Source organism: Xiphophorus couchianus, chromosome 9 (genome assembly GCF_001444195.1).
Source record: "Xiphophorus couchianus chromosome 9, X_couchianus-1.0, whole genome shotgun sequence".
NCBI lineage: Eukaryota > Metazoa > Chordata > Actinopteri > Cyprinodontiformes > Poeciliidae > Xiphophorus > Xiphophorus couchianus.
The window spans coordinates 10,788,816-10,802,994 of NC_040236.1; the positions used below are offsets into that span (position 1 = coordinate 10,788,816).

At 35.8% G+C, this 14,179-nt stretch overlaps 1 protein-coding gene across 49 annotated transcripts in view; it reads left to right on the forward strand.

The window, feature by feature from the left end:
* Positions 1–14,179, forward strand: part of adgrl2a (adhesion G protein-coupled receptor L2a) — a 134,422-nt gene that overhangs the window by 41,113 nt on the left and 79,130 nt on the right. For all 49 annotated transcript variants that reach the window (XR_003596882.1, XM_028028073.1, XM_028028072.1 and 46 more), the window contains one exon: positions 11,825–12,038. Coding sequence is in view for 48 of the 49 variants with exons in the window: in XM_028028073.1 (XP_027883874.1) it covers positions 11,825–12,038 (214 nt within the window). In the remaining variant the exon portion in view is untranslated. The remainder of the gene's footprint in view (positions 1–11,824; positions 12,039–14,179) is intronic.

Below are 14,179 nucleotides of genomic sequence, written 5' to 3' on the forward strand. Positions count from 1 at the left end.
AGTGATGCACTTACATGTTAACAATAAATACCCAATTAAATAATCTATTTTGAATTTGCTTCCTTCACTTTGCAGGCAGAAATATGCCAGTAGGATGTTAGACATAGGCTTATATTAATTCATAATGGCAGAATAGTCTTTAGTAAAAACAGTGGAATAGCAGTATTTAAAAAATATGTAAAGCATAACACAATTAATTTGATTGAAAAGATAAATTCAGCAATGCTACAATTATGCTATTTATTGGATTTAAGTAATAAAAATACATACTAAGTGTAGTAGTGGTCCTCAAGTATTGCTGCATTTTACACTAAATTTAATGCCTTTTGTCACTTTATCATGTGTAACATGAGCTGCTGTTTAATTCGGCTATCTGCAGCTAATAGCTTAACAGCTAGCATCTTAATAGCCATGCCATTATTTTTATTTAATGGCAAATAGGACCACAAACATGAAGAAACTTTTATTCATAAGTAGACCTGGGCTGCCCATTCGTTAGACTTGGCTAAAGCAGTTGTTTTCGAAAAGAGAAAGATCCTCACTGCTGTGGTCTAGAAACATTTTTCTAGACCACAAAAATAGAAAATAGATCCCAAACATTGTATCATATTAATACAGTAACATGTTTGGTTAATTGTTTTTGTTAAAAAAAAAAGTATAAGTGTTGTCCTTTTAACTTCACCACTCCTTGAAGTTGTAGCAAGGGTATTGCAGAATATTTAAGATATTTTGAAGCTGTTGCTTTTTACAGCTTTTTGTGTCATGATGTTGGTAACCATCTTATACATGCTGACAGAGCCATACATGGACTGATGTTCTTGTTTCTTAATTTCCGTCAGACAGTCAGCTCTCCTCCTCGAAATTCTTACATTTATTTAAAATATTCAGCCACCAGTTTTGCATCCTGACAATCTTCAGATATGTCCTTAAATAGGAACTTCACATGTACTGCCCTCTATTCAGAGTAAGTTCTTCCAAATCTGGAAGCTTTTTTTAATGGAAGGTTATTTTATTTATTTATTTATTTTTCATTTTTGACTAATCAGTAATGAGCTGAAAGATTGTCAAGATTATATTTAATTGCAAATCATTAAAAAATATATATATGATACAGTAATAACTTCTATATTTAGTTGCTTCCAAAATGATCTGCTAATGGACATATTAGGATGTAAATTTTTATGCAATGTGTGTTTTTATGCAAAATAGTCTATTAAACAAGAATAAATGAGTGTATGCTTTTGTCCTTTGTCAAGTGTTATGCAACACTATTTGTCCCATTTTAAGTGTCCAAGCAAAAATGGTGTCAACTAACAATCCGCCAAGTCTGGACAGCAGTGAGTCCTTGTGGTTGAGTCAGAATGGAGACAGCATAAAGAATTCAGTCAGAGCAGCAGTCATGTCATCAGGGCATGACTACCCTGTTGGTCAGGGAATTTAAATGCCAGGTGGGGGTCAGTTGAAGCACCGGCTGAATAATGTGGCACAAATGCATACACATGAGAGCAGAGTCTTGGGGAAGAGGAACCACTGCCGTGGGCAGCTTGAAAAAGTGCACTGAGAGAATGCAAAGCAACCAGACATACCCTCGCGTTTTTATGTATTCCCATTGGTGACACATTGGGTGCCTTTTTATTAAAATGTAGTGCATCAAACATGTCACTGAAGCAGAGCAGGACTTTTGGGCTTCTGAATGTATCTCAAGTCACTGCTTTTATTATTTTTAAAAGAAACAGAGAAAATGCTTTAGACAAGGGTCATCACATACTAATCAAATTCAGCCTATGAAGCTCCAAAAGGCATTCACATTTAACTTGTATGAGTTGTCATCCTAAATATTGACTGACCTACATCAATTCCCATTCGGAGTGACTCAGAGGATTAATCCACATAATTCTATTAATGTCGACTCACTTTAATTGAAATAGAGGGCAAACTTTCTCCTATCCAATGTCTTATTTTATTTTTGAATCTAGACTGTTTACATCATTCAGTTTGTTTTGTTTTAATTTCGTCAAATCAACCTTAACACTGTGGTAATAAAATGAGTAAAGAGGCCTTGACCTTGTCTGGATAATCTCAAAATGTCTTGTAATTTAATATTGAAATTTACAGTTGACCGTGTTTTAGAAACTATGAGAGAAAATTTACTACTTTATGGTCACTGCAGCCCTTTCATTACCAGGATATGTCCTTTCTTTTTTGTGACCTAAAAATCCCTCTCTCTTTTTTTCCCCTCTCTCTCTCTTTCTCGCTCCCTCTGCACACACTGCCTGGCCTGGGGGCTATCCGATATTAGACAGTGAGATGTCACTCTGTGCTTGTGTGAGTGCAGCCAGCTAACATGTGCAGATGATGTGTAGTCAATAATGCATTATGAAAAAAAGGGGATTTATGACCTTGATGAGCCTTGTGTAGCTTAATTAGGCCTAAAGGTTGATTTACATACAAGTGTACATGGAATTTGATGAGGCTGTGTTTTCCTGCAGGTGCAGTAGATTTTTCTTTTGTCTGGCAGCAAAACTTGATGCTTTGCGTTTGTTCAAATTCTAATGGACAGGGTGGCGAGGCAGTAGCTAATATGCAGGGGGCTGCTAATATGCAGTTACGTGAACCTTTTTGGTTTCTAGTATTTCTACATGTCCTATTTTATTTGAACACAATTAGATTAAGTGCTACAAGATCATATTTCTGTTCATTGCTATTGTGGCCAGGATTATCTCTACAAGCACTAGTTTTGGGCAAAGAGAAATAAACTACATAAGGAAAACAACATCTCTGGTGTAAATTTTTGTTTAAAGCTGCTAAACAATGTGAGGAAAAACATCTTTTTTTTCTTGACATCTATTCAGAGAGAAATGATGAGATCTTTTTCAGAGTCATGTACCTATATCAAAGATGCTCCTGATAGCCCCCCTGCTGTTGCTATGGAAGTAACGGAGATGTAAATGAACTGGAGTGAACTTGATAGTGGAGAATACAAATGAGGTTGAAATGTTTCTCTTTTTTTTCTTATGCTCTGGCTCTTTTTTTCGTCATCCTTTTTTCCTACTTCCTTTTCCTCTTATTCGTGTGTCTCATCTCTCATTATGTTCAAAGACTAACTAGCATTTAATATATTTCATGATACTATAACATGATATGAGAATAGCTAAAGATATATTTAAATTAGATTGGCTTTGAGTTGGTCAGCAGAGCCACAGTAACTTTGGGCAAATTAATTTCCTTTCGATACTTGGAACTGGATCCAATACTTTGGAAATTGATTGATGAAATAAGAATAGAAAAATCTATGTTATTCCCAACTGGGGGGTCATTTCTGACCACCCGTCATTTCTCAAGAAATGACCACAGTGATAGTGATATCGCTGTATCACTATCACTGATAAAGTGATAGGATATCACAGTATCAGATTTATGACAAGAGAACATTCGACGAAATGTTGGGAAAACTAAGACTCCCCATTATTTTCTTTTTCACAAATAATTTTTTTTTAGAGATTATAAAGGTGTTTTAAAGAGTCTATATCGGTGTAAAATATTTCATTCCAGTTTTGTCAAGTTTGCATAATGTGGTTTTATTCTTCTTTCTAAAGTAAAAGAAATGTAAGAAAAAAAGCAAAATGCAATTATAATGTGTTGTAAATTTAATAAAAGTGTCATAAATGTTAATGATTTTTTTTATATATAAATGTATGTGTAGTGTAGAATCCTCCAGTTTGGGTTTTGCTGTCTACATACTTCGTATTTTAAACTAAAGGTTCTCAAATGCAGTCCAGATTCTTAAACAACTGGGAAATAGCCCCTCAGCAGATGCTAACTTTAACTCCTAACTGTTAGCCAGAAGCGATATTCTCAGTTAGCATGAGGAGCTGTCATTATTAATCGACTTCATTATCTTACAGGATAACAAGTGTAGAACTTCTTCAATTACAACTTCATTTACACTTGGATATAGGTTGTCTCTTTCCTACAGCATCCATAGGCTAATTATTACATGCCAATGGCAAATTATCTAAATTAGATAATGACATTCTTAAGTATCTTTTAGGAACCACTAGTAGATTGAGAGTGCTATACAGACATTCACATGGAAATTGGAACAATTTTTTTTGGAGTCACACATATTTTTGTTTCCTGAGATGTTTATCACAGGTTTGTAATGATCCACTTTACAGGCTTTATAGTTAACATTACAACACATTTGTTTGATAATAATTTTACCGATTCCACATTATGTCAGCCTAAAAGAGACTTATTAGGAAAAACAGGAACACACTGTTAAATCAAAAATAAAAGTTAATGTGTGCCAGTTCAGTGGTGTAATTCATCTTTTACAATGGCCTCACAGAGTGAGCAGTCCACCTCATATCCTGCTGTTTGCTGAGTATATGCAATATTTTGTTTCATCTCCTCCCCTACGTAGATCTGACTTCTTAAGAATCCATGTTGTTGGAAAGGATATCTCTGGATTATAGAATCAGCACTGTGGGAAGGGCCTTAAAATAATAGTTTCTTTTTCTTTTCAGACCCATTTTACTTGTTCCATAGATTTTGTGGTATGCAGTTGGTGGAGTAAACCAGGATGACTCAAGCTGCGTCCCCTGTGGTTTCAAGCTAATACTTTAGGCCACACTTTTCTTTCACCCAGTGTCCCTCCAGTGAGCTAGCTTGTCAGCTCAGGAGAGCAGAATAATGGCAGGCCGAGAAGAGATGCTAGCTCATTTACAAGCAGCTGGTTAGCTCTCATCAGAGCAGCTAGGAAAATCAAAGGGCCCGGTTAACGGTAGACGACAAGCATTGGGAGCGTCCCTGTCACTCTTCTCATTGGCTCTCAACAGAAATTATCTGGTTTCACATCAAAATAATGTGGGGACCCCTTTTGTGTTCTGGGCACAATGATGGCAGCGTTAGTGACTGAATGGGCCTTTTGATCAGCCTCTGCTTTGCTCCTGGACTAACTGTGGAAGTATTTGTAACTCAAGTTACAAAGAGTCATTTTAATATGAAAACCATTTACTGGAGGGGAGATACCCCTGGTAAAATGCAGGACTGTTTAATATCTTGTATGATTCGTGCTGAACTTGAATGTAATAATTTAATGTTTTGTATCATACAAAAACTCTTTTGCCTGTCGGATTCATATATATATATATATATTTTTTTTTTTTTTTTTTTCAAAAACTGTTTCTACTACATGTAGATGTTCCTTATATCATTAGTATTTACATGTGTATCCCTTTGGGTTTGATTATGCCTTGTCTGGCTTCATAGTAGAACAAGATGATCTTAATGACTTCTCATTTCTGTGAAATAGGAAGACAATTTGCTCATTACCTCTGCTTCAGTGACACTCATATCCTACCAGATGGTCACTTTCCAATTGATTTGACTCGTTGGTGGAAAAAAAAAAAAAAAAGAATTAAATTATTATAGCACCAAAGAGACACTGCATAATTGGTTCAGGCTACAGTACATATGGGGATTTTCTCACAGTTCTCCAAATTGTTCACCTAATGTCATTGCAAAGGTTACTTGGAGTAGTAAATATCAGCTTTGGAAGCTTTAAATAGTGTGTTGCCACCATTGTAATAGTTGTTTACCTCACCAGAATAGGGGTCCTGTGCCTCATCAAAGTTACTTGTTAATATGTTGCAAGAATTTTCTTTTTTGTATATTTATTAAGCACTAGCCAAAAAGTGAAGTCTTTCTGGGGTAAATTGTTTATTATTCGATGCTAAATTGGGATGTACTGAACTTAATGTATTAGATTTTCTGAATATTATTTCATGCAATATAAATAAAGGGGAAATATGTTTCAGATGACGTTGGAGGCCAAGTGCTCCAAACAAAGCTTAAGCTTTCTTTTCAGGTGTAGTGTTCTTCTTTCTCGCAAAATATTATTTCACATTAAACTATCTGAAATATCTTTTGTATACCTTAAATCGTCTTGTACATGTAGATGATGTACATAGATGTATTTGAGAATTTATTTATTGTGGCACATTTTGTTCTCAAAAAGGAACTGAAAAAGTCATTACATACCTTGTATAATTAAATACAATAACTCACAAAATAATTTCATATTGTTCTAGTGTTTCTTAACTTTTGATTGTCACTTGATTGCTTTGAATGGAAACTGTCTTCTTATTCTCATCTATAAGTCTAGCTTTGCATATTTTGGCATTTAATTCTTTATATTAGAAGGGATTTTTTTATGTTTTGCCCAAAAATGCATAAAATTGACACAACAATTGTTTATACTTGAGCCCATTACCTTTAGCCATTGGACAGCAACAAGTGCTCTCACTGCAGTCACTTGTTAAGATTTTGAATGCTCAATCTGATCATTTAAAAGAAAAGAAAAAAACAAGTCTCTGGTACAGCTGATATTTCAACAATCATATTACTGCTTCCATATGGAAGGTAAATAGTTTTATGTTGTGTGTTCCCTGAATAATTATGCTAATGACCCCATGGGCAAAATAATGATTACTTTTCTGCCTCATTTGAATATTGAAATTCTTCAGTTAAGTGTAACAGTAAGCATTGGATTTGTTTGTTAGATTAAGTGTGATCGTATTATTGCGTTGTAACTGCAATGCATGATCGATGGCGTTTTGATTTCCTCTTCATATCGGCATGAAAACAAAGATCATTTATTTAAACTAGCCACAAAGGCACATTTATATGAAACAACATGATCAGAAGAATATGTGAGAAGATCAGAATGAAGTTATTTGTTTTTGCTTTTCTTATGTTAGCCGTTTGAAATGATTTGTCTTTCAGGTTTGAGTCTGATTTCAGCCAGTAAAGCGACATTTGTGAAGACTATGAAACGCTGTGTAGGTCGTGGGTTAACTCTACATAACTGCTGATGTGACTTTGGGTGTTACAGTAACAATACATTTATTGCACTCACATTTTTCCACAGACAGACTATCGGGTGTCCACATATTGATGAGTCTGTGTCACTCACATCCCATAAACTAAAAATACCATCTGACAGCGGGGTGAAAAAGTAGTTCAGCCTGGGGTCTCTAATCAATGGAGAGAGGCTTTCATAAGTTGTTTACAACCCTGCTTTGGGTCCATGATCCATGGAACCAGGAGGCTAATAAAGTGTGTTTTGGAAACGGCAATTGTGTTTAAAACACATAAAATTTAAACATGAAAATGCCTTGCTATAGAAAGTGTGCCAGCAGCATGGTTAAAAGGCGGTTTGTGCCAGCTGGAGTAATGCTGTTTTCTTGAGCATGCATTTGTCTTCTCATTTCTACAGGCTCTGTTTTCCTCTTTAGGAAGCGAGACTGCATTAGCTCTAAAATTGTGGAGGCTCTGCTGAGTGATTTAAGTACTTTAACAGAGTTCATGTGACACAAAACATAAGGTGGGCTGGCTGTGGATTTGCAGATCAAACTCAGAGGTCTTGCATATGGCCAGAAAACAGATCACTTTCAGCCGCAAAGTAGGCCTGCACAAGTTAATCTGTCCCGCCCAGCAATATTTAACTCCCCCTCTGATGATCCATTTGAAGTTCTTAAAATCTTTCAAATAAGGCAGGCTCGTTTTGAGCAACTCCAGCTGAGCAAACCTTGCCAAAACAATTTATTTCAAAGTAAAATATACATTTTTAAATGTGTAAATTTGTGCATCTTTTACCAAAAAAACTGAAAAAGAAAAAAAAAAATCTTCAAGCCTTGACCAAAGAGGTGCAGGATTATGCACACTTTTTACCCACCCTTTAATTACTCGTCTCTGTAAAGTACATCATATATTACAAAAAAAAGAAGTAGCTTTTTCTTGTAAAAAAAACAAAACAAAAAACGCTACTATAACTAATTATAGTTTTTAATTATGACTGGTAAAAATGCAATTTCCTAAAATTAAACTTTTTTCTACAACCTTTGGAGATAGCGTCACATGACATTTTTACCTTATGAGCAACATAAAATCTATTGATCCTGAAAACCCTGTGGGTTTTATTTTCAGAAAAATGTTTATTGGAACAATATAGTTTGCTTTATCAACAATTCTTGTTTTCCTCTTTTGTACGTTTTTGTGGTGACATAATTTACATGTGGTTTCAAAGGTAACATAATGGCCTAAAAATGTTTTCAGGAACTTTTTTTGATTTCTAAATTTACTATGCTATTGTATCTTTTTTGTTTGAGTATCACATGCGATGTATGTTTCATCAGCAAATAACATGTTCATGCTTTTAATAGATTACAAATGTAATGGGCAAGCTAAAAACTAGAGACCTGGTGCAGAGCCCCCTCTCCTGAACCTTTCCCAATGGTCGGTGCTCTGTGCTGTTTTAAATTATGCACTGGTAACATTTTCTGTCAAGTGAATTATCGCTATTGCTGTTGATTTATTTGTTCTAAAGTTGTATTGATGCCTGTTTAATTATGTCGGTATTGCTTTTTCTTTCAAATGATCATGCTATGATAAACAAATAAATTCTCAACATATTTCTTGAAAAAACTGTCCGATGGGTTTAAGATGAATAATTGTCCCTTTGTAGGTATTCATTTGTACATACTACACTTAGCTTAGAAGATTTACTCATTTAGAAGGCTGTTTTTTTTTTTTTTTTACATTAAACAAGTACATGTAGAAAACAATATATATAGGCTTTCATTCTCTGAATCTCTACCACTTTCATGTCTCCGTTTGGATATTTTAAAGCTGTAGTATAACACTGAATGATGTTTAGCATTGCTCTATAGTTGCTACACGAGGTATTGTATTGTTCTGACAATGCATTGCTACAGCGCACTGACATGAGCTCAAGATTGACTGTCAAGTTCTGTTCCTAACACCCTGTGTTTTCATTGTTTTTCCACTTTTTTCCACGCTAGCTTCTGATAAATTGTTTATCAGCCAAGGCATTTTTTTTTCTCTCCTCAGACAAAAGGGCTGAAAATATGAAATGCAGCTAAAACCCATCATATTTGAAAGCCTTTACTTTTTGCCTGTTGGTCAAATGAAAGAATGTGCTGTCAAAAAGTGCTAGGAGAAGAAAAACGATCCGTACTTAGTGATCATGGAGACAATTGAGGTTAGACTGACCAGAGCAGTGGCTTGCTTCATACAGATATGTTCTTTGTTTGTGCTGAGCTTTTCACTGAATACCTCTGGAGTTGAGCTTTTACCTGATTTGTGCACAAACAGAGCAACCAGCAATACAGACTGACATTTATCTTCCTTTGTAAAAATATCACAGCAACGTTTTCTTCCAAGAAGCACAATGCAGAATGTTAATCCCCTGCCACTGTTGCTTAGCATTTAATCAGACAAAGATAATTGTATTGGTTGCTAATTGATGAGCCATTCAATAGGGTAAAATGAACTCAGTCTTCTTTCTTGACCAATTTAGACAGTGACTGCAAGCAAACTCCTGCCAGTGACTTATCAAAAGAAAGAAAAGTCCTTTATGTTTTTAAACTGCACAAATGGATCACTCCAACTTGTCTGCAAGGCAAACAAATTAGAACATGAGAAGTCGTGAGGGTGTTCTTTATTTTCTTCTGTGACTGCGAACTAAGCCTCATTAGGGAGACAGAGTCTTTGGAAACAACAGCCATCAACCAAGTTGTAGGTAGGTACCCTGTTATATAAGGCCTCAAAGAGGTGACAGAGTCACCAGTGGATGCCGGGGAACAGCTTATTAGTCAAAGAAGTCAACACAGGAGCAGCTGGCAGTCTTATTAGGCTCTCTGCCCTTATTCTTTAATGTCTGACATGTCACAGCAGTAGAAAGTGGCTGTTATCAGAAACGCATACGGATTCATAAAGTTTACCTGCGTGGATCACTTTTAGTTCAAAAATGGCTTTTGGCATAACTCATATTTGCAGAACACCAACATTGATTTATTTTTTTCAGTATTCCTACCCCCAACACTTGCCCTCATGGAAACAAATACCCACACATTCACAACGTTTAGTTTTTTTTCCCATTTTTTCATTTTTTCTACCTCCCAATTGAGCTACTTTTGATTGTCAGCTCTGTGAAGAGGATTAAATTACACTTATGTTGTCATGGTTGTTCCTTTTTATTCTGTACAGAAAGAAATGAGCACTGAAAGAAAAAAAATAGCCTCTGTGGTGATGGACTTCACCATCACAATGTGTTTTTACATTAAAATGACAAACAAAGCAACAGCAGGTCTGACAAATAAGGCTCCTCACAAACAAATATGGATTTTTTTTTAATTTACACCAGCTTTTGTATTACTTTTCATTTTTTTAATGGTGTTGTTCGCTTTGTCTTTTTATTTTTTTTATCAGTATCACTGTACTTATATCAATAGTTGCAAGGTGGCCCAGGGCTCCAGACATTAGGTCGACAAACTAGACTTTAATGACAATTATTGATTTTTGTTTCAGGGCTGGTTAGTGCACAGGGATGACATAGTAACACCATTAAATCCTTGGTGCAGTTGAGATATGAAATGTTTGCTTGACATGCTGATGTACAGTAGCAAAGTATTCACACCCTTTGAAGTCTTTTGCACTTTGCTACATTATAACCACAAGCTTTTTTGCATTGCATTTTATCTGGCAGATCAACAAAAAGTAGTGGATAATTGTGGATTAAAAGAAAAAAAAGCAACAAAGGTTCTCTTTAAAAAAACAAAGAAAAATCTGAAAAGGTTAAGATGGTATTGTTTTAATCTTCTCCACTCTGATGCCCCTAAATAGATTTTGATGCAACTAAATGGCTCCTGAAGCAGAAAATCTGACCCTTTTTATAGAAGAGTAACAAGGAGAATGCCATTGATTACATATTTCTTCAGTTTGGCACAAGACATCTTTTTTAGCTTTTAGCTATTTAACCTACATTAAAAAATGCAACATCAACTTGAACATACCATTTTAACAATGAAACATGATGGTGGTGGCAGTATCATGCTGTGGGGATACTTTCCCTCTGGAGATGCAATGAACATGATCAGAGGTGATGGGAAGGTGGGTGGAGGTAAATACACAGCAAACCTGAAAGGTTGTGTGCAACCTCTAGCATTTTTCTTGCAGAATTTTCTTGGTTGGAGGTTCACCTGCAATCAACACACAACCAGATATACAATATAAATGTTTAGATTAGGGCTGTACGATATAAGAAAATGATCCATTTGTGATATTAGATAAATAAATAAATTAGGACATTACGTGTGGTTATTCTGTGTTCTCCTCACTCATGTCTTTCTTTTCTTAGCTTCAAGCAATATGCTACTTGAGCATTCTGAGCACTTTGCACACTTTCAGTGTATGGGTATTTCCTTCAGTTACATTAGATCCAACAAGCCGAATGTTGCATCAACATTCAATGCCTGGACTAATAATACTTTAATAAAATATCAAGCAATTGGTGCTTTGTAAACACTCTTGCAATATTACTTTAGCACACATTGACAATGCGATGACTATATGAATGCAATATATTGTAATTTGAATCAAGTTCAGACATAAATGCAATTGTGATTCTGTAGCATGTCATGAAAATGGCTACTGATTGTCCTTACTCTTCAGAATTAGACATTGCTTTGTATTGCTTTGTCACATAAAATTCCAATAACATAGTACAATGAGAAAAAGTTAAAAGGTATATAAATACTTTTGCAAGGGACTGTATGTCAGGGTATTAGTGATAAGAGTTTTCTTTATCTCGGCTCAAGAAATGTATGCATGCAGATGCTCCCTTTGTGCATATCCTGCTCTGATGTCTTGTGATCATGTCTTCCTCTGTGGCACTGCAGCTACACATCTCTTTTCGATTTGCACTGAGAAGTCTCTTTCTTTCTCTCCTCTACCTCAGGGTTTAGCAGAGCTGCCCTGCCGTTTGGCTTAGTGCGGAGAGAGCTGTCTTGTGAGGGTTACCCCATTGATCTTCGGTGTCCAGGCAGCGATGTCATAATGATTGAAAGCGCCAACTATGGCAGAACAGACGACAAGATTTGCGACGCCGACCCCTTCCAGATGGAGAACATCAACTGCTATCTTCCAGATGCCTACAAGATCATGTCACAAAGGTAAAGCCACACACGTGTGTGTGCAGTGTCAAAACAGTCGATCCTAAATGAAGTGTCTGTAAAAGTTTCAGGTCCGTCAGAAAATTATTGGCATGGCACAGTATTAGGTCTGAACCATCCCCAGCTATTTCAATTGGTTGAAACACATTTTTCTTTTGTTTCAAAAAAATCTCACTAGCTTTAAAATAAAGTTTTCCACCAAGGATAATACTATTGCCTCTGAGGAGCTGATTTAGTCCACTGAAAAAAGCCGAACTGAATAAAAGTGTGGGATGAAAAAAAAGGCAGCAGTTGTCAGCATCAATACCCCACATCACATTACCGTTAGCACAGATAATGAGGCGCCTGAACCTGAACAAAAGTGAATTAGAAACTTCATTACAGCTCTGAAAGGTGAAGGAGAGAGGACAAACGGTGTCAAAGGAGTACATTAAAAAAGGAAAATAAGCAACAAACAGACTCGAACCGAGTAGAAATAATCTCAGTCTCAGATTAGACAGCTGTTCAAACTATAAACATAGCAAATTTGCGTTTTTTTTGCTCTTTACAACAAAGAGATAAATTAAAGTGGCAGTACTGACAGGGTGCAGATCTGATGTGGCTTGGAGGAGGTAATTTTCTGTCTATTGCAATTTCTGCCTAGGTGTAAATTAACCTGCAAATGTGCAATCTAGATTTAGTGTGCTTACATTAGGCTATCTGTGTTTGCTTTGTTTTACCTTGTTAATAAGGTTGAGCTGCTTGCTCTTAGCAGAATCGATTTATTATGTGTCTGCATACGAGTTATTTCACTTGAATTTAAAGTGGTAAAGCACACACAAAGACGCACACAGTGTTGTTTGATAATTTGCACCAGACCAACACTACTTTATGCATTGTGATAATTAATAGTGAAACTTTTACTGCCAAATATAAATAATTTCACACATTATTAAAAAAGTCTGTTCTTAGAATTAAAAAAATCATAAGTCAATACATTTTGAAAGCAGGTCTAATAAAGAATTGCTTTATAGTCATATTACATGTCAAATAATATTCTATTCAAAAAATGTTGTTTAGTTTTCATGCTTGGTTTGTGATAATTCCTTATGACACAGTAAATTGGAAAAAGTGCTTATGCCCCTTCAACTCTAACAATTTTCAGGGAACTGTTCAATTTATCATGGCAAATAGATCATTAATCAGAAAAGCAGTTAAGATCATCTTTTTAGCATGATCATTTTAACAACTTTTGTACTGAAATGATCCAGTCAATTTCCAGGCCTAAATCTAAATGAACATCTGTTGTAAAATTTAGAAATCGCTGTTCAGCTTGTTTTTAATTTAAAATTTTAACATAATGCATCATGAAACACCCCACTGTAACCAGTTTTTCTTTTCTCGCATTGGCTTTATTTAATTACACAGCTGAGACCCAGTAAATGGGGCAAAGACAGAAAATGGGAAATCATGCGGCACACACCCACTAGTCAGATTTTTGACACAAGACACCAGCATCCCTAGATTTCTGCTCTAAATAAAAAAATACGCCCTAACTATATACAAACATATAGATCAGCATGACTTCTGACAGATGTTCAAATATGCAGAGAAGCATAGATTAATCTGGAAGACAACCAATGGTAGTACATAGACTTCCAAATGTGAATTTATACACGATAAGGTTCCACCAGGAATATTTTGTGCCACATGAGACATAATACATGAGACCAGTTGTCACACAGGGATGCCAGTGGAGCCAAAGTGCACAGGATGGAATGACATATGACTGCCACAGAGAGAGATATTGGCTGGTATGAGACAGTCAGCAACTCTGGCAAGCCGCCTTGGGAAATAAAAAAAAAATGAAATAAAAGAGTAGAGCCCTTGTATTCAGGGGGGTTATTGTCAAGTCCTATTTGATGAAGTCAGATAGCTGACTCACATTGTCTGTCTTGAAAGGCTGCAGTGTCCCCGCTCCCTGTTTTTGACCCTTTGTGTTACGCTGCCCTCAGCCTTGCTTGTTCAAAAAGAGTTTGTGGAATAATGACCACCGACTCCTAAACAGTTTCCTAATAAAGCAGCACTCCGGTGTCTGTGACAGACTGTGGTTCATTGCTTATATGCAAAATCTGAGACTGAGTGAAGATATCAGATGTTGT